Below are 20,870 nucleotides of genomic sequence, written 5' to 3' on the forward strand. Positions count from 1 at the left end.
TCAATATCTAATTAAATTTATAACATGGTTTTGTTAATAATATTTATTCTATCTGGACTGTGACTTCTTACTCCTATAGTGGTATAAGATTATACATGGATAATTTTATTTATTTTTACGTATATGAGGATAATTGTAAAAAGGAAATAAGGGTATTAATTGGCATGAATATAGGAATGAGGTATTTTCCATTGAGGAGGAGTTAGTTTTTGTAGAAATGAGGTGTTAAAGGGTTGTTAATTTTAGCATGTTGAAATTGGATTCGCTTAAATTTGTGATTGTCACAGCAGAAATTTCGATAAGCTTCTGGCTTTGATTGTGCGGAAAAACGAACGAACGAAAAATGCAAGGATTGAGCCCTTTTGTCAGCATTGGGATGTTGATGACACTTTTGTCAAAAACTGCGTCAAGTTTTTGAACCATTACAATTCTCTTTCTTGAAACACGAAAACAAGCAGAAACCCATATTCGCAGAGACTCAGAAGAAACCAAAAGCACATACCTCCCACCATTCCTTTCATGGGGGGTTCTCTTGGGATCGTTTCTTCAATTCCAGCATACACACATTGCTGAATGTTCAACAGACAAAGTTGTTTTGTCGTGGACCTGTCTCAAAATCAATGTTGGTTTCTCATCTTCCAGATTTTACTTGAGGTTAACTAATTACGACTACAACATTGTGAATTTCCAAAAGATAATTCAAACGCATCAAATTTTGTTGAGTTGAGCATGTCCGGCGGCAAGGTGAAGGGCATTCTTAAAGGCTTTAGATACTTTACTCAAATATTTGGTAGGCATTATTACATTTCCGATCATGCCTTCTTCTTAGCATAATACATAATAAATTATTATTCTTTTTTTCTCTCTTAAAAAAAAATTAAAAATTGACACGACAGAGAGTGAAAAAGAACAAGAAATTCAGATCGGACTTCCCACAGATGTAAAGCACGTGGCTCATATAGGGTGGGATGGACCCTCTGTAAATTCTCCCAGCTGGGTAATTCTCAATTTTCTTATAAATATTTGATCCAAAGAATCTGAAGGAGTTTGTTTGAGTTGAGGGGTTTGTGTTTTCAGATGACCGAGTTTAAAACTTCTCCAAGTGTAGATGTTCAGAATAAAGGTCAAGAAAATGGAGTGAAACGAGTTGCAGAAGGTACATGTTTTATTAATAAAAGTTTTGGGTATTGTTATTATTATTCTGACTGCCTAAAAATGTTTTTGCACATAGAATCAAGGAGAAGAAATCATCGAGAGTCATCATCGGATTTACCCAAGGCATCTAAAAGACAGTCAACGGGTGTTACAGATTCTCCGACAAAGGAAAAGACAAGCAAACCGCGAACGAGGAAATCTTCCAACAAGAACAAAGATGAGATCGCCCAGTCACCCCGAATACCCGAATACCCGGATCCATTTCAACTACCTCCTCCGCCTTCACCCTCACCCGATAATAATAATAATAATAATATTCCTAAAAAGTCTCGTCGCCATAAGACAAAGGAGCATTCTAGTGGCGTCCCTTCCAAATCCAGAACCAAAGCCCATTCTGCTTCGGATTCTGGATCCCCGGCCCAATCCAAGTCCAGGAACACCCACACCACCTTTGATGAAACTGAACACGATCTTTTGCTCTAATGTAATGTTGCCCTATTAGTTTAGTGTTGTGCATAGATAACTCTTGAGACCAGAACAAGAACCCTTCCTTCCCCATTTTTATATTTCCTATTATTACTATTATTATTGGCGTCCTTTCTTCCTTTTTGGCCTTCTCTATAGAGACACACTATTGTATTATCACCCATTCCTCATATCATATGTAATCACGCACTTGTTCATTCTGGTTTCATTACTTTTTCTTTTTCAGATTAATTACAACATTTTCGTTTCAAACGCATTCTTAGGATTTATAAGGCAAAGTAAAGTTGAAGTAACAGAAAAATACGGTAAATTAGCATGCAATGTTTTTGTTGTTTATTAGTGGTAAAAAAGAACTAACTTTCTCCTTAAAGTGTAACTAAAGAGACAAAAAGGATTTGTCCTTTTGGGAACCAACGGAAAACATCCTCAAAATCCCGTGAAGACAAGCACCCCAAAGCTAAAAAGGAAAAGGGAATCAAACCACAGCAGAGAAGAAGCCCCACTGAAAACGACAGCATCAGGAACATCAGTTTTCTTGTCCATTATATTGTCCAAACATAGCCCTCTGTTCCCTCCCACCTTCAGCTTCAGCTTTTGTCCTACTCTTGTTGATAATCTCACTCTCCCACTCAAATTGTTGTTCTCCAAGTTTATCTCACCACCATACTCCAAAAGCCCAAAGGGCACAGGCCCTTCAAGGTTGTTGTTATCAAGCCCAAGATAGGACAAATTTTTCAAATATACCCCCATCGAAACAGGGATGCTACCCACCAGACCCATCTCCGAAAGCCCCAATCTCTGAACACCCCCCAGATTTTCCCATATTTCCGGAATCGCCCCGGAGAGAGAATTCCCACTCAGATACACTTCCTTCAACGTTGGGAGCTCCCCCAGAAACAAAGGCACGCCGAAACTGCCCAAACGGTTGAAGCTTAAATCCAAAAACTCCAAACTCCGCAAGCCTCTTAAACTCTCGGGGATTCTGCAACCAAAAGCGTTGAAGCTCAAATCAAGCTTCAAAAGCCGAGAGAGATTCCCAAGCGAGTCTGGTAAACAAGCTTGAAAGTTGTTCCCGCTGAGATCAAGAAGTTTGAGTTGATTGAGGAGGCCGAAAGTGGAAGGAATTTGACCGCTAAGGTTGTTTCTTGAGAGAGTAAGCTCTTCCAAGTTGAGGAAGGCAGGAATCTGAGAGGGGAGGTGGCCGTGAAAAGCGTTTCCGATGAGGATAAGTCTGCGGAGAGAGGTGAGGTTTTGAAGGAGAGAAGCGAGGGGTGAAATGAAAGAGGGGTTGTTGATGAAAACAAGTTCCTGGAGGGAGGAAGGGAGAGAGAAGGAGGGAGAGAGAGAAAGAGGGGTGTGGTTGAAGCAGTTATAGAAGAAGAGTTTGCGGAGGTAGGGGAAGGAGTTGAAGAGATGAAAGTGGAGGGTGGCATTGGGGGAGCAAGGAGGGTTGGGGGTTTCATCGGAAACGTAGCCGAAGCTTAGTTCGACAATGTGGGGCGTTTGGTTGAGTTGCGTGGGGTAGTCGCAAACAACGCCGTGCGGGGCGGAGAGGCAGAGGTCGTCGGGGAAGAGGTTGCGCCAGGGAATGGTGGGGTTGAGGGAGTGAAGAATCTGGTACACTGATTCTTGTTCGGAGGAGTCCAAATGAGGTTGCTGGTGGGAGACAGAGAAGAGAAGAGAAAGGAGGAGTATTGACAAGACAGCCATTTTGTGTTTTGAGGTTGTTGGTTTGGTATACTCTTAGTATAAGGAGAATTTGCAGGAAATATTTTCGGACAGAAACCTGCTGTGGAAACAAGCGACAGTGGTGCGCCGCACTCGCCGACTTGGTGTGTCGTGTTGTAGAAAGCGACGCGTAACGCCGTCTACCTACATTCCTTTTCCACTTCTATCATGGGCCTTTTATCAACAACATTAACACTCACTCCTTCTCACTCTATTCTAATATTCCTATCCACTTACTAAAATTATAATTTTGGTTTTTAATTATACACAAAAAAGACAAAAGTGATGATATACACATTTTTCGAAACCTTTTCATTCTTCGGCTTTCTTTACTTCAAGGCCATCGCTTTTTCATTCTATGCTTTGTTTATATTAAGAACTGGATTTAAAGAGATAAAAAAAAAATTACGATGACAGAGAATACAATTGTAGAATTATTAGAGATAATGTGAAAAAAAAAGAAAATAATTCGATATATATAATTATTTTCAGAGAAAATTATAAAAACACATACTTATAAAATGATCAAGTTATTTTATTATTATAAATTAATTTTAATCAATTATTAAATTATAATTAAATTATTAATGTTAATAATAATGTTATTTTTATTTTTTATTATAATTATTTGTATTAATATTTAATTTAAAATGAAAAAAGTAATAAAATATTCGTAATGTATTCCTGTATCAATTGATCATGTGTACCTTTCTTTTCGTAAGTACGAAGAATGTCAAATATATTTTCCTTCATTCCTACTTCTTTGCAAAATCAGCAAATACAAATGCATTATTCACTATTTTTTATATTTCTCTACTTCGTTCACTTGTCTCAATTTAATCTTACTATTCTTTTAATTAAATTTCTTGTTAATCTTGTTTAATTTAATTATTTTTTTAATATTATTTAAATAATTAACAGTAATGAACAATGACAATCACATGTTATTTTGTGATTATTTTGTTTTTTGTTTTAATTTTGTTTTAATTTTTATGTGTCAGTCTAACAACGTGACATATCAAAGTCAATATTTTATATTCAATTTAGTTCTTGTATTCGTTGTTCTGGTTCAATTTAGTCACAATTTTTTCTCAAAATGGAACAATTTTGTCCCTTTAGAAATTGAAACCAAATTTAATTTTTACATAAAAGTATAATGATGTTTTCATTAAAATTCACATTTTTATTAAATATTTTTGGTTTAGGGTTACAATCAGTTTAAAATTAGAATGAAAATTGTAAGGATGAAGACTAACACCATTGATATAAAATTTTTAGAGGTTAAAAATTAAATGTGATTTTTAAAATTTTGAGAGGTTAAAAAGTGGAGAGTAACACATTACTTTATGTGATTATGTAATTTTTGACTTCTTAAAATTTTGAACCTATTGACAAAAAGGATTACTTTAGGATGGATGCACTTGATGAGGTATGTTTGGAGAACAAAGAAAAGGTTACAACAATAGACCCTCTGGAGAAAGTCTTAACAGGAAATTCAAAAGTGCTTAAAAGATTTGGATCAACCAAAGAAGTTTCATCTACCACAACTCTAAATTTGGAGCTCAACTCCAGAAATAAAGAACAAGAGCAACAACTCAAATTGGAGCTGAAGCAGCTACCAACCCATCTAAAATATGTTTCTCTTGAAGAAAATGGTAGCCAATTTGTAATTCTCTGTAGCACCCTCAGAAGTGAAGAAGAAACAAGGCCAATGAAGGTATTGAAGGCCAACAAAGATGCAATAAGCTGGACTTTTTATCTGATTTAAAAGGTATTGGTCCATCTTATTGTATACACAAAATTTTGATGGAGGATGAGTACAAACCTGTGACTCAACCTCAAAGGCATCTCAACCCCACTATGAAGGAGGTGGTGAGAAAAAAAGTCACAAAACTGCTTGAGGTTCGAATGATATATCCAATATCAGATAGTGCTTGGGTTAGTCCCGTTCAAGTGGTGTCTAAAAAGGGTGGAATGACAATGATTCAAAATGAGAATAATGAACTCATTCCCACAAGAACAGTGATAGGATGGAGAATATGCATTGATTACAGGAAATTGAATCAAGTCATCAGAAATGATCACTTCCTACTTCCATTTGCAAATCAAATGTTAGAGAGACTTATTGGACAAGCATACTATTGTTTTTTTGATGGATACTCATGCTATAATGAAATAATAGGATATCCATTGGACCAAGAGAAGACATAATTTAATTGTCCATTTGGAATCTTTGCTTACAGAAAAATACCATTTGGCCTATGCAATGCTCCAACAACTTTTTGAAGGTGTATGCTTTCCATCTTTTCAGATTTAATTGAAAAAAGCATAGAGGTATTCATGGTTGATTTCTTTGTTTTTGGTTCATCATTTGACAATTACCTTGAAAACCTCAATGTTGTATTAAAAATATGTGTGGAAACCACTTTAGTGTTAAATTAGTAAAAATTGCCTTGAAAAATGCCTCTTCATTTATAGTAGAAGGCAAGCTCCAAATGCAAGCTAAATGCTATGTGAAATGTGATTCAAATGTTGCCATGCAAGTTGAAAAATGTGTGCCTAGATCTAGATCTAAGATCCACAAATTTCAGATCACTTGCAACATGGAGGTGTCACGTGTAAGACCCGCGAAATTTAATTAATTAATTAATAAATGCTGGTAGTGGGAGACTTTATGACATCAAATGGTTGAGAGTACTTGATGAGATGCCTCGAGCCAAGGGACCTACAACAAGAGCCATGGCTAGGAGAATACAAGAGGAATGAGCCTTAAATGCGCATGCAAGGCCCAAAATGAACTTCATATGAGCCAAGGAAGATGTGAAGACCTAGCCTAGGACTCTTTGCTTGTAAATACTAGATTAGGATTTTATTTTGGGCCTAGTAGAATAGGGTTTTCTTTGTGCCATGTATTGGGCCTTAGAGAAAATTGGGCTTTAGAAGTAATTTTGGACCAAAAAGGGAAATTGGGTTAAATGGGCCGAGAGTAGTGTGTCTACTATAGAAAAGCCTAGAAGCTTCTCAAACTTGCTCTCCAAGGATGAGAGTTAGTAATAGAGGACTATCCCAAGATTCCATACAAGAAGAACTTGAAGATGAATCTTTACAATTTAAAGGACCTATGACAAGGGTAAGGAACAAGAGATTGAAAGATCAAAACTATTCAAGGCTCCTAATGCTACAAGCAATCTGAAATTCAAAGAATATGAAGATCATGGCTTGAAGCACATTTGAAGATAGTTTTTAGGAAAATTAGTTTATGTTTTTAGACTTTGGGTTTCCTATTAGAAATTAGTTATGTTCTATGTTTTTGGGCTTTGGGCTTTCTTTTATAAATTAGTTTATGTTTTGGTGTTTTGGGCTTGGGCCATCTTGTAGGGTTCTCAGGTTTTCTTAAACTTATGTGCCTATATATAGAGGTACCAAAAACAATGTAAGGACTTTTAGTCATATATTGAATTTGATTTCATTAAAGAGAGGATTCTCTTTGTTCTTGGCTTAGGCCTCCGGTTCTTATCAAAGATTAACATCTTTGTGGCGAATCTTCACTTGACTTGTTAATCTGCTAGATTGTGGCGTCCCCCATCTCTGTCTTATTATGCGTTCTTCTCTGATTTATTCGTGTCGTGCCTCTTGAGGATTCAAATTCAGAAACGATCATACTCTTTCCTAGATAGGATCGTATCATCTGGTATCAGAGCAAGGTTCTGGTTTGAATTTCCTCTTCTATGTTATTTTTCTGTCATATAAAAAAAACTACAATTTTTCAATGTCGATTTGTCTTGTGTTTTATTTTTAATTTTGTTTGTTTCATTTGTAAGGAGTAAAACCCCTAAGGTTGTTTCCAATTTGGTTGAGTTTTTTTTTTTTTTTAAGTATTTTTTTCTCTTTTCTGTTCTTTGTTTAAATTGTGTATTTCTACATTTTATTCGTGGAAATTATTTGTTTGTGTTTGGGATTTGCAAGTGCACTTACTTTGATTTACTTGAGTATGAGAGTTTGAAGGATAAATTGTTTAGTTTGTTTTTGTGTTGAACTGCAAAAAAAAATATACAAAAAAAGATATTGTGGATCAAAGTCAAAAGGAAACAATATATATAGAAAAAAAAAGGATAAAAAAAAGGGGGAGTTCAACACAACTTTTTGTTACAATTTTATTTGTGGTTTATTGATATCTACTGGCAATCAGTCTTTGTCTTAGAGTCTCCGTGTTGTCTCCTTTAAATCTCTTTGGTAGTCCTATTATTTTCTAATTTTAATTTTCTTATTTTGTGTCTTTAACATTCCTTGAAGTTTTGTCTAGAGTTTTGAATTTTCTTTGTCCTCTAAAGTCAAGATTTAGATCTCGCAACATTTTTCACATGGTTTGTTACTCTTTGCTTAAGTTACTAGAGTTCTTTGCCAAGTCCTAAAGGGAATTTGAGTGGTAAAAGGCAAGAGAGTACATTCAATAAAAAGCCGTGTGATACACGAGTGGAAAATTGAGTGAAACACTTAGCGGAGTGGTGAGGTCCTAAATATATTTTATTATACTAACATTTTCTTGTAGGAATTAGCAAATATTGAGTAATGAAACATGTTTTCACAGAAGCATCCTTATGGAACTAGTTTAACATATGGTTTAAATTATCCCACTCCTAACCAAGATCATTTGGTTCAAGGACTTGAACGTACCAAGAGAGTGGCATGTAGAGATACACCTAGTGTTTATGAGGTCTTGGTAGCATACATTAATGCCTTGGAATCCATAACTATAAAGCTAATTGGCAAGATTGCTAGTATTAAATGGAAGCACAATCCTGATAGAAAATCATTGCCAAAGACAAGAACACTAAGATGTTCCAAATGTGAAGGCTATGGGCATGAAACTCATCAATGTCCTAATGGGTATGCAAGTCCTATGACTCATGAAGACCTCAAGAACTACATTTCATACTTGAGAGAGGAGGAAGAAAGAACAATGCAAAAATTATATGTATTGAAAAGAAGGCAAAATCGAAAGCTAAAAAAAGCCCATGAGAAGGAAACACTTATAGAAAATGAAGTAAAGGAAAAGAGAGAAAGAGACGAGAGAGAAAGAGACGAGAAAGAAAAGAGAGAAAAAGAAGAGAAAGTAAAGAGTGAGAGAGAGGAGAAAGAAGAAGGAAAGAGAAAATAGAAAGAAGAGCGAGAAAAAAATAAAGAAAGAAGAGAATAGAAAAAGAGGGAAGGAAGAAAAGAGAGAAAAAGAAGAGAAAGAAAAGAGCGAGAGAGAGGAGAAAGAAGAAGGAGAGAGAAAAGAGAAAGAAGAGCGAGAAAAATTAAAGAAAGAAGAGAGTAGAAGAAGAGAGAAGGAAGAAAAGAGAGAAAAAGAAAAAGAAATAAGAGAGTATTATGAATTGTCAATGAAAAAATGTACTAACTTTTCTCTTATTGTTTTATTGCCTATGGACGATTTATTCATCAAAGAGCAATGACATCAACAATGGAAAGACGAAAGGATACTTAAGGAACACTTATTCATCAAGCAACAAGGAGATCAACAATGGAAAGACGAAATGATGATAAAAAAAGACACAAGCTTAGAAATATATGCTCATGAATTAGCTTGTTTACCCATTTCTAACAAACCTATGGGTGATCAAAGTCATACCTATAATTGGATTGTTTGTTTGAGCAATATTCCTTTTCTTTTCTTTGAGCATTTTATCTTTAATTTAAAATTATTTGATGATTGGTGCAGGTGGGTATTTGACCCTAGAGGCAGAACTCCAAAATCTTTTATAATAAGAGATTGACCTTTTTCAGGATCCAAATCTCATTTTGGTAGAATTTCTATTATTTTATTTCCGATTTGTGTCTTTGATTTATGTTTGTGTTTGTGCATAAAACCTTCTTGAATTCGAGTCGAATTCTCTCCAAACACGAGAGAATGATAAGGAATCTTCAAGTGAGACAAATTTGAGGACAAATTCTCTTCAAGAAGGAGGGAATGATAGAGGACTATCCCAAGATTCCATACAAGAAGAACTTGAAGATGAACCTTTAAAATTTAAAGGACCTATGACAAGGGCTAGGAGCAAAAGATTGAAAGATCAAAACTATTCAAGGCTCCTAATGCTACAAGCAATCTGAAATTCAAAGAATATGAAGATCATGGCTTAAAGCACATTTGAAGATAGTTTTTAGGAAAATTAGTTTATGTTTTTAGACTTTGACTTTCCTCTTAGAAATTAGTTATGTTCTATGTTTTTGGGCTTTGGGCTTTCTTTTATAAATTAGTTTATGTTTTGATGTTTTGGGCTTGGTCCATCTTGTAGGGTTCTTAGGTTTCTCTAAACTTCTGTGCCTATTTATAGAGGTACCAAAAACAATGTAGGGACTTTTAGTCATATATTAAATTTTATTTCATTAAAGAGAGGATTCTCTTTGTTCTTGGCTTAGGCCTCCGGTTCTTATCAAAGATTAACATCTTTGTGGCGAATCTTCACTTGACTTATCAATCTGCTAGATTGTGGCGTCCCCCATCTTTGTCTTATTCCGCGTTCTTCTTAGATTTATTGTGTCGTGGATTTATTCGTGTCGTGCCTCTTGATGATTCAAATTCAGAAACGATCATACTTTTTCCTGGATAGGATCGTATCAATTAGCTTCCCATGGCAAGACAAGTGTGACTTGCTTAGGTGGCAAGTCACACCTCTCACATGCTCCCTTTTGGCTCAAAAATTCAACTTTCTAGACTCCTTTTTCCCTTCACTTTTTGGAGACTCCTTGATCTTTTTTTGGCCTATAAATAGAAGGATTAAGACATGCAAAATTCATCTTGAAATTGAGTAATGAATTGCTATCCAAATTTGTTCGCAAATATCTTTTGAGCTCACCTTAGAGTAAACTCTTCTATAGTTTACTCTAGTCTTCTTCTTTAGGAGTTGGCCTCACCTCTCTTAAGAATCCTTTCAGCTACACCAAACCAAACACCTTAAGCTTCTTTCCTTCATGCTTCCGCATCCAACATTATTCATGGAGCCTCCATCCTTCATGCAAGCTTCAATGGAGACAAGAAGAAGCCATAAGTACTTAATTGTGTGAGAGGACTTGGGTTCAAGTCCTATGTATGCGAAATTGTGTGTTAAATTAATTATTTTATTCTTTTGAGAATATGTGTGATCATGGTGCATGATAATATAATCCTAGAATTATAAGAATTACCACGAAACATGATTGAATGGTTGTGCATTGATTTGACATTGGCATGGTTATAGGTTCAAACCTTGGTAGATCCAAATTAAGCTTTCTTTTTGCTAAAATTAATTTTGGCATGAATGTGAAGAGGCAGAGAAACCCTAGCTTAGAGAGGCAGCCAAGAGGGCTGGAAAAACAAACCATAATGAAGCTTGAATGGAAATTACCATCCCAATTAAAGTGATTTTTTTTTCTTGCTGTAAGACCCGAGAAAATTAAATAGTTAATTAAATAATTATTTAATAAATGCGGGTAATAGAAGCCTTTAAGGCATTTAATGCAGAAAACTATGACGTAGAAAAGTACTAGCTCAAGTGGTTGAGAGTACTTTGATTGTGTGAGAGGACTTGGGTTTAAGTCCTATGTATGCCAATTGTGTGTTTTTGGTTGAATTGGTTGTGCATTTGACTTGATGATATACTTGAATGCTAGACGTGATAATAAGATCCTAAAATTGTAGGAATTATCACAATTGTGAATTTGGTTGAATTGGTTGTGCATTTGACTTGGTAATTGATAGGTTGTGGGTTCAAGTCTTGCTAAGGATAAGAACTAAACTCTATTTTTGCCTAATTTTGTTTTTGGCATGGAGACGAAAAGATAGAAAACCCTAGCTACCAAGGGAGATAGCTTGAGAGGCTAGAGAGAAAACCATAATGATATTTGATTGACCATTAAACCAAAGACTTAATGGTATTTTCGTTTTAGAGTTAATCTTATTTAATTAGGGAGTAATTGTGAGAGAGAAGAGAATTGGAAGGGAAGGGGGTGCTGCATTGTGTGTGACATTCAAGTAGTGGGTTCCAGAAGTGTTTCGTGGTGGGTGTCGAGAGAATTGAGAGTGGAAAATATTGTTGGAGTGAAAGGGAAGACTAAGAGAGCTTTTAGGTTAGAGACCCATCAAGAATTCGAATTTGGAGCAGGGAATCCAGGTAAGGGGAGCTGTTCATTGTACTTTTATTCGTGTTTGAATGTGTGTGCCTTGCTGTGACCCATTGCATGAAACCCCCACCTTATTGGATGCTATTTTTTGGAGTTTCCGGGTTCTGCCCGGAAACCGCCTGACGGTACAGCCCGAGCCGCCAGGCGATGCATCATATTTCACCTCTGTTTGGAGATTTTGACATGAACCGCCTGGCATGGTTGAATGTCCGCCAGGCGGCGCGACATAATGCGCAATTTTCTCTGACTTTTGGTTGGTGCACTGGTCATTTTGATTTCTAAATGTGATGTTGTGTATGATATTATATGTTTATGATATTTCAGCAATTGAATTTGACGGTGTTTATAGAAAGTCATGTATGAATAGTCATGATGAGAGTTTGGGTTTGTGGAAGGGAAGGAATGATAAATCTATGCTAATTATACCAAAATTATATGACACAAAAAGCATAATAATGGGCCTTGTGGTTTGGTAAAATTGATACGAATTGGTGAGGTTTGGTGTAATTGGATTGTGTATCAAATCAAGGTATGAGGAATCTCGTGGCTGGTGCAAAAAAACCTATTTTGTGTCTGGTACTGATGCACCGCCTAGCGACACCCTACTTGCCGCCAGGCGGCGGCGATTACAAAGGCAGTTTGGTGTGTAACATCCCTAAGGAATATTACTAATATTTAATAATTAAAATAAGAAATAAAAAAATGCCTCATTTAATATAATACCATTTCCCAAAAACTCGGGAAATTTTAAAACAAAATAGTAACCATAACATAGTTCACTATCGTTCTATACAAAAGTTAATAAAGTCTAGCATAATTAAAGTTACATCAAAATCCAAAAGTAAAAATGCTTTCAAAAGCCCAAGTAGCCCCTGCTCTCCGTCTCTATGCATCTCCTGGCCCACTTGTCACATCATCTGCTCTCGGATAACAAGTTATCCGATCATCGCCACACACACACAGAAAGGGTGAGCTATGCACATTATATATAAATAGATACATGAAATAAATATGCCGCCCATTCCAAAATAACATAACTAAAATTTCACAATTTGTCAAATTTCCCAACCATGACCTCATAGTCCTTCATGAGTCATATGCATGAACTAGGTCTTAGGACTTCACTGTGCTTCCACGAAACTAATCCATTCGTGGTCCAACCCTATGAGCCTATCCCGCTCATAGTCCTGCCCTACAGACTCCTCGTATGTAGTAAAACATCTAAGCCTTCTCAACTTGGACCTTGGCACGCACGCAATCACCATACTATGGACTCCTCGCCCAATAGTAACCGACGGGAACATATCAGTTCCTTGCCCATCGTGCGCCTAACACATGTAATCACCATACCAAGGACTCCTCGCCCATTGGTAGCCGACGAGAACTCATCCAGTTCCATGCCCATCATGTGTCCAACCATCAAGCACATCCCATACCCCTATTGGACTTAGTCCTTCAAGCCCAAACACCACACCACATGCATATACTTCCTATACTTATGAAAAAGTATCCAATCACACACACAAGCACACACAAATATGGTAATTCACATGAACTTGCTTAAGCTAGGGACTCTCGCCCAAACTAAGCCCTCAGTCTCGCTTAGGCTAGCTCACCTCGCCTGAGCGACCTTAAAACAATAGCATCATCACGTCATCTCGCTCAGGCGAGATCCTCTCGCCTGAGCGAGCCATACCATCGCTCAAAAGACAACACGCACCTCGTCTAAACGAGAAGTCACACTCAAACATGCACAAGACTCATCGCGACCTCGCTTAGGCGAGTGTCTCTCGCCTAAGTGAGACTACGTCTCGCTCAAACCCAGTCTTGGTCGCTTAAGCGAAATGCTTGAGCCTAATCCTGTATGAACTCCTACAACTCTCGCCTAGGCGAGAGGGAGTCGCTTGGGCGAAACATGCAGAGTTTCGCCACTACTCGTGCATCAGAGACACCAAAACAATGCCAATTTACACGCAATCCCTTTTCATTCGTTCTCATTCATCAACCAAATCATAAAACATAATGTAAACACGTTTGGATTCTCAAATCACAGGATTTGGCCACAAATCAAAATTACAGTACCATAACCCCCATCAGATTCTTATTTCATACCAACAAGGCTTTTCACCCCACATCTCATTCATAATTTCTCAATTTCAGTGCATATCATAACCAATTCACACCACACAGAATACAATTTAAGAACAAAACGCCAAAACCTAAGCAATATTGAAGTACACAAAATTTCAGCACCTCTAACCTGGACTTCTTGATTCAGTTTGGAGAAAAAAGAGAATGTTCCCTTGTTGACCACTCTTTTTACTTCAACCTCCTCCCAATTCAACCTTCAACTCTCTCCTCTCACCCTCGGAACTCGTGCTCCTCTCAAAAGACAATTACCAGCACTGCCAAAAACCCTTCTTCTCTCCTAAAATTTGGCTTTTATAGGTGCCTTAATAATGTGTTTAAAAACTGAAACGAAAAATGGGCTTAATTATGTTTTTAATTTCCTATTCATTGTTAACTATGGTTTTTTAGCCCTTTGGCTTCTCCTCCCTCTGATTTTTACCTTTGCCCTTTCAACTCCACTCCAAGCTAGAATTAGCAAAAATAAAGCCTACTTTATGCCCAACAAGGTTTGAACCCGTGACCCTCCACTTATGAGGCCAAAGCACTACCATTATGCCAATTCACATTTAGTGATACATTCCAATCAATATAAGTTTACATTACCAATTCCATACTCATACATATTATTAAAAATCAATAATAAAACAACAACACATAATTGGCATACATAGGAGTCGAACCCATGTCCTCTCACACATTCAAAGTACTCTCAACCACATGAGCTAGCACTTTTCCATGTCACATCAAAGAATAATTAATGCCATAAAGGCGCTTTCTACCCGCATTTATTAATTAATTAATTTTCATGGGTCTTATAGGGTGCCTTGCTCTGAATAGGCGCGATAAACACTGATTGGAATGAGTTGGGATAGAAAAACTAGTCAGTAAATATTGGAGGAAATTGGTGCACCGGGACTTATTGATATTGAGACATGGGAAGGAGTTGGAGGGTATGGTATGTTAGGAGTAGTGTGTAAGTGAATGAAGAAATTTGTCTTGGCAGGGAAATTAATTAAGTGATAAGAAGAAAAGAGATAAGGTACAAAATAGTAGGAGGTTAAGGATTCATATACTAATATGTGGGAAGTGGTTATGCTTATATCTAGTGTAATGAATTGGAGAGTGCAATTGGAATACATCGAGGTCTAATAGGTAATGGACACCGTGGTAAACTAATAATCTGATATTAGGGAACAATGATAGTATAGATGAATTAAGTTGGAAAGGAATGGTTGTTAAGTTGGAAATATGAATTCTAGTGAGTTGAGCAAGTGGAATTGGAAAGAGCAGTTGAGGGATGAAAAGATACATAAACCATTGGTTAAGTATAGGATTGTTACTAATGAGCTTAATTGGGTAAAAGGAATGAGCGAGATTAGGTTCTGCTATCAGAGAACTGACACATGATGTAATTACATAAGTGTCGATGAACCCCTAGTTTGAAATGTTTAAATGATAAAGATGAGTTCTAAAGAAATCAAACGATGTTGGGGGTTGGTGGGAAATTAGAATTAGTTACTGAAACATAAGTGTGCAGTGTACCTTAGAGCCATTTGGATTGCAAAACCAACCAAATTGAGTGCCAAAACCAGCAGTAGAATGCCTCTGGTATGGCACCTAACGGTCTGCTGATAACCGCTAGGCGATAGTAACAGCAGGAGATGTCCCTGCATCGTGTGGCGCCTGGCGGGAAGGTGTGCTCCACCGAGCGGTGACTGTAAAACAGGGGGGTCTGAGAGAGCGCTGGCGCCTGGCGGAGAGGAGGTCTCGCCAGGCAGTCTGGACCAGTTTCGCCTGGCGGCGCTTGGTGCTACGTCGGGCAGAAATCCCACTAACTATGCTTCGTGTAACGTGTTGCGTGTTAAGCAATGATGCTATACTTGGATCGGGAGATGCTTTGCCATGAGCGGGTAGGTTCATGGATGGTGGTTAACATGTGATGATATGAGCGGGGAGGTTCATATCCAGTTACTTTCGCGTGGGGATACGAGCGAGGTAGGTTCGTATGTTCCGTGCTTATGCTTGAGAGATGCTGCGTGCACAGAGGTACGTGGTTGGTGGATCACATGTGTTGGACTACGAGCGGGCAGGTCCGTAGAGCAGGACTACGAGTGGGGAGGTTCGTAAAGTAGGACTACGAGAGGGGAGGTTCGTAGAGGCAGGACCACGAGCTGGCAGGTTCGTGTGAGCATCATATTTCCGAGTCCAAGGCTAACCATTTGTGTGATTTGGAAGCTGAAAAACCCTGGGGTTAAGGTCTTGGCCAAGAACTAAGTAGATTGATTAAGATGGGTGTATGATTTATCTTGTGTATTATACATATGCTATCTTTATTTTTATCAGCTCACCCTTTATGTTTGTGTATGGTGATGATCGTGTGATTCGTTACACGGGAGCAGATGTTGATACTGGTGATGCTGAGGATGCTTAGGCGATGGGGAGATTAGAGTTAAGAGATTTTTACTATATTTTGATATGTTTCAATTATGAATAAGAATTTTGGAACTTGTAATACTCTTGTTATTTACGTTTAATAAATTTTGGCGCGTGTTTTCACATTTTAAATATTCCCGCGTTTGGGAATAATAATATTACGGCTTTTGAGATTCAATTTTCTATTTTAATTATTTATTTAAGTAATATTCCTTAGTAATGTTACACTTGCCATTAACCGTCATTAAGGTCTAATAATTGGCCAATTAAGGGGAAAAGAGAAAGGTTTGAAGGTTGTTGTTAATGAACATTGGGAGGAGGGGTTTTATAGATTATCAAAGTGCTAATTGAGAGAGGAGAATAGCTGAATTAAGGAAGCACTAAGGAGACCGTTGGTGATAAAAAAAAAAGGAAGCTCTAGATTATCAAATTTCTAAGCAAGGATCCAGGTTAAGGGACCTGGAACCGTTCATTTTAATTCATATTGCTTAATTGTATGCCATGTATGAATTATTTGATGTATATATTCTGTCCATTCTGCAATTTTCATGTTTCTGGAAAATTCCCAGAAATGCTTGGCGAGTTATTCATAGTCGCCATGCGACTCATACAAATTTCAGTGCATTTTTGGGTTCCTGCGAGCAACCGCCTAGCGGTGAACTATATGTAGCCAGGCGATGCAAGCTACACAACCCAGTTTCTGGGTTTTCTTATGAACGGTCTAGCGGTGATGAACACCCGCTAGGCGACGCGAGCCAGTTTAGCACAAATTGGTGTTTTTGTGAGTTTTGGGCTAATTCTGGTTATAGGAAATATGATGATTTTCGGGATATTGAAACTTTGATGGTAAATAATTGGTGAATGATGAGGGAACTTGGGATTAATTGGAGGAAAATGATAGATACGCATATTAGGGTTGAACATTTGGGGATTTATGTTTTGGAGTAAATTATGTAGATAAAAACAATGTGATTTTGTGTATTTGAGGCCTAACATATGATTGGTACTCATAAGTGTAACGTTCCTACTGGAAATTACTTAATTAAATTAAATAAATACGAATTAAAATTCAAACATCGCAATTTTATTATTCCCAAAACACGGGAAAGTTCAAATTATTTTTCAACGCGCCATAATTTAAACATAACTAAATAATAATCTTATTACAAATTTCAAAATCCGATAAAGTAAATGAAAACAAAACAAAATCCCTAGCTCAAGTCCCAAGTTAACCCTCTCTCCGTCATTTATGCATCCACAACGTCACCTGAAAAATCATCTACTCTCGTATGACAAGTCACACGATCATCGCCAATCACAAACAGAAATTGTGAGCTAATAAATAAAATAACATGTAATTTAACAACATAAAAGCAAAACACCCCTCTGATTCATCATAGTTAGTTCTTGGCCAAGACCTTAATCCCCAAGGCTTTTCAACCTTCACAACACACAAATAGTTAGCCTTAGATTCAGGATTTATGATGCTCACATGAACTTGACCGCTCGTGGTCCTGCCTCTACGAAACTCCCTGCTCGTAGTCTTGCTTTACGAACCTCCCCGCTCGTAGTCCTGCTCTACGGACCTATCCGCTCGTAGTCCAACACACGTGATCCACCAGCTACGTACCTTCCCGCACGCAGCATCTCTCAAGTGTGAGCACGGAACATACAAACCTACCTTGCTTGTATCCCCAAACGAGAGTAATAGGATATGAACCTCCCCGCTCATATCATCACGTGTTCACAACCATCCATGAACCTACCCGCTTATGGCACAACATCTCCTGATCCAAGTATCACATCACTGCATAAAAACATCGCAGCAAGCCACTGACCGCAGCCTTATCACCTGGGGTAGTCTAAGCGCCGCTAGGCGAAACCTACGCAGACCACCTGGCGGGACGTCCACGTCGCTAGGCGCCAAGCTCCAGATGGACCCACTATTTTAGGGTCTATCGCCTGGCGGAGCTCTCTTTGCCGTCAGGTGCCACTCATTGCAAGGAACCTCCTTGGTAGCCTATCGCTTGGAGCCTACACCCGTCCGCCAGGCACTATACCAGTAGCGAAAGTCCTATTGGTTTTTGCACCCAAAACAGTTTGGCTTACAACCCAAAGTATTTCCAAAAGTCCAGAAATACACACGTCAATTAAGATTAAATTCTGAGAAATCTGCAACCCTCATAGGGTTCAATTGCCTATCATTCCTAATTGTTGATTCCCTTATTCAAGGCCTATGAATTCACTAAGTACTTTAACATTACTTAATTCCTCAATCCTTTTTATAGAAAATACCTCTAATCCAATATTTCAATATAAGACCACCTGTTTCTAATTAAACCAAAAAGGTATCCAAGCCTTGCACTCAAAACCCCTCCCAATCCAAAATTTGCATAGTTATGATTTATACCTTAACCAATATAATATATTTTTTCATCATTCAACTATTATTCATTGACTCTCAAAACCCCATAATCATTTAACCCACAACTTCAATTTAGTTATTCTCTTTTTCCACTGCTCCCTCATATTCAGATTATTGATTACCACTGGAGGTTCATTACCTATTTGTCACCAATTCAACCAAGTACAACCTAACTTCCAATACATTACCTATTTCCTCACTAACCTCCCATTCCTTTGCATTTTTGTCATATATTCACGCTAAATTTATTCACAACTCAATTTGTTGGTTGCGTCTATCACAGTCAATTAACCAATTTTCCCAAACATTACTAATTCACCGCTATCGCCTGGCGGCCAATGAGATGCTGCCAGGCGGCACATCAGTACCTGGGTGAATACCCAGGTTTCCTATGCCTACGAACCTGATTCTTTCTATAATCTTCGATTCCAGTTAATTCCTACGCACCATTATTTCACATTCACTTAATTTTCGGCTACGTAATCAACCCAACATCACACCAATTCAACGGGATCGTCATTGATGTCTATTGTCAACATTCAGAATCCTTCACCCCATGTAAGTGGGCTCTCCAAGTATATGTGTATATATATATATATATATATATATATGTATATATATATATATATATATACATACATTATACACGAATCAAACACATAAGAAAACAACTCCCCTTACCTGCAATCCTTGCTCCCAAATGGTCTTCCCAAGCCTTTCTTTCAAGAGGTCCCAGAACCTTCCCTTCCTCCACCAAAGTTTAGTTTCGTTCCCAGCAAGGTTTGAATACACAACCCCTCAATTACACAGTCAATGCCCAACCAATTCAACCAATTCATGTTTCGTGATAATTCTTATAATTTTAGGATTACATTATCACTAAGCACAGTCAAACATAACATTAAAATAAAACACATATTAAAATACATACAATTGGCATACATAAGACTTGAACCCAAGTCCTCTCACACAATAAAGTACTCTCAACCATTTGAGCTAGTACTTTTCCACATCATAATCATTTGCATTAAATGCCATCAAGGCTCCCACTACCCGCATTTATTAAATAATTACTTATTTAATTATTTAAATTTCTCAGGTTTTACAATAAGCGTATAATAGAAGTGTATTGAGTGGAAAATTGATAAACTGGTATGAGTTATTAGTGATTAGAATTCGCGCAGGGTGCATGACCAAATCTAGAATTGACCAGAAAGTGATGCACCCCCTGGCGGCAAGCTATGAGCGGCCGAGCGATAATGGTGACAGTAGTTCTCGTGGTTGATGCAGGTGGCTCGAGTTGATGGGTGCATTTGAAGGTTCAGGTGGAATTGGATAAGGGAAAAATAAGGTAAAATGGAATTGGAAATAACTAGTATGCCTTAGGTCATAAGAGTGATCTTAGTTATGTTTAAGGTTTGGAAGAAATAACAATCTCGCAGGTACAACTTAATGGTAAATATGAGTCAATGTGAATTATCATATGGGTAGGCTATGTGGTGTAATCATAAAGAAAACTTAACTATCGCTTGTGTAGGTTATGTGAATGATTTGGTGTGAATATACACTTATGCCATTAAGAAGGAGATTGGGGATATGGCTACTATTTGGCATGGACATTGGAGTTGGGGCCATCACGCATGAATTGGGATTTATTTTTAGAGATTGTGGTGTGAAAATTGGGGTGGTGACCAAATTCAAGAGTGGTTGATTTTTAAATTGTGAAAATATAGAGGTAGGCACATATATGTTAACCTTGATAAAGATTTACACATAACGGATGATAGATTCTTGTGTTGATGCCTGCAAGGGGCCATTGGATGATTTTGGATGTGGGCTGTTGAAAATGTGAGGTGTTGGGACACTGTTGAAGTGCTAAAAAAACCAGTACTACGCAAGTACTGGTGTAGCGCCTAACGATGGTATTTGACTACCAGGAGATAGCTACAAAGACAGTGAAGTTAACGAACTAGTAGCGCCTAGCGATGAGGGTGGTCCCGCCAAGCGATGTTTGCAAGGCACTTGGCGGTCTGGAAGCGTGTTTCGCTTGGCGGCTCTAGAGTAGTGTCAAGCGATAATGAAGAGGCCATGCTTGTGTTTTGCTTGCTTTGCATGTGTGTGGTCTACAAGGCTTTGGCGATATCTCGAAGGTCAGCTTACTAGTGTTCCTTGAGTTATGGTTTGGAACATATCCTTTGAGTTGTGGCTCGGGATAGGGGTTAAACACGTGGCATTCCTTAAGTTGTGGCTCAGAATGACATCTCTTGAGTTGTGGCTTGGGATGACGAGTGTGCGAGTTGTGGCTCGTACGGATGGGTCCAGATAGATTGCCCTCCTCAGTATTTAACTA

The 20,870-nt window shown here is 37.8% G+C and overlaps 2 protein-coding genes across 2 annotated transcripts; one reads left to right on the forward strand and one right to left on the reverse strand.

Moving 5' to 3' along the window:
• The first annotated feature begins 377 nt into the window (after positions 1–377).
• On the forward strand, positions 378–1,838 carry LOC114192631 (CRIB domain-containing protein RIC6-like). Its single transcript, XM_028082410.1, has 4 exons — positions 378–790; positions 897–997; positions 1,078–1,156; positions 1,232–1,838. Exons 1-4 carry the CDS (start codon positions 730–732, stop codon positions 1,636–1,638), a joined length of 648 nt encoding a protein of 215 aa, XP_027938211.1. The 5' UTR covers positions 378–729; the 3' UTR covers positions 1,639–1,838.
• A 122-nt stretch (positions 1,839–1,960) lies between these two features.
• Positions 1,961–3,535, reverse strand: LOC114192551 (piriformospora indica-insensitive protein 2). The gene has a single exon (XM_028082304.1). The coding sequence runs from the start codon at positions 3,349–3,351 to the stop codon at positions 2,068–2,070; it is 1,284 nt and encodes a 427-aa protein (XP_027938105.1). The 5' UTR covers positions 3,352–3,535; the 3' UTR covers positions 1,961–2,067.
• Positions 3,536–20,870: the final 17,335 nt, after the last annotated feature.

The sequence above is a fragment of the Vigna unguiculata genome, chromosome 7 (genome assembly GCF_004118075.2).
Source record: "Vigna unguiculata cultivar IT97K-499-35 chromosome 7, ASM411807v1, whole genome shotgun sequence".
Lineage (NCBI taxonomy): Eukaryota > Viridiplantae > Streptophyta > Magnoliopsida > Fabales > Fabaceae > Vigna > Vigna unguiculata.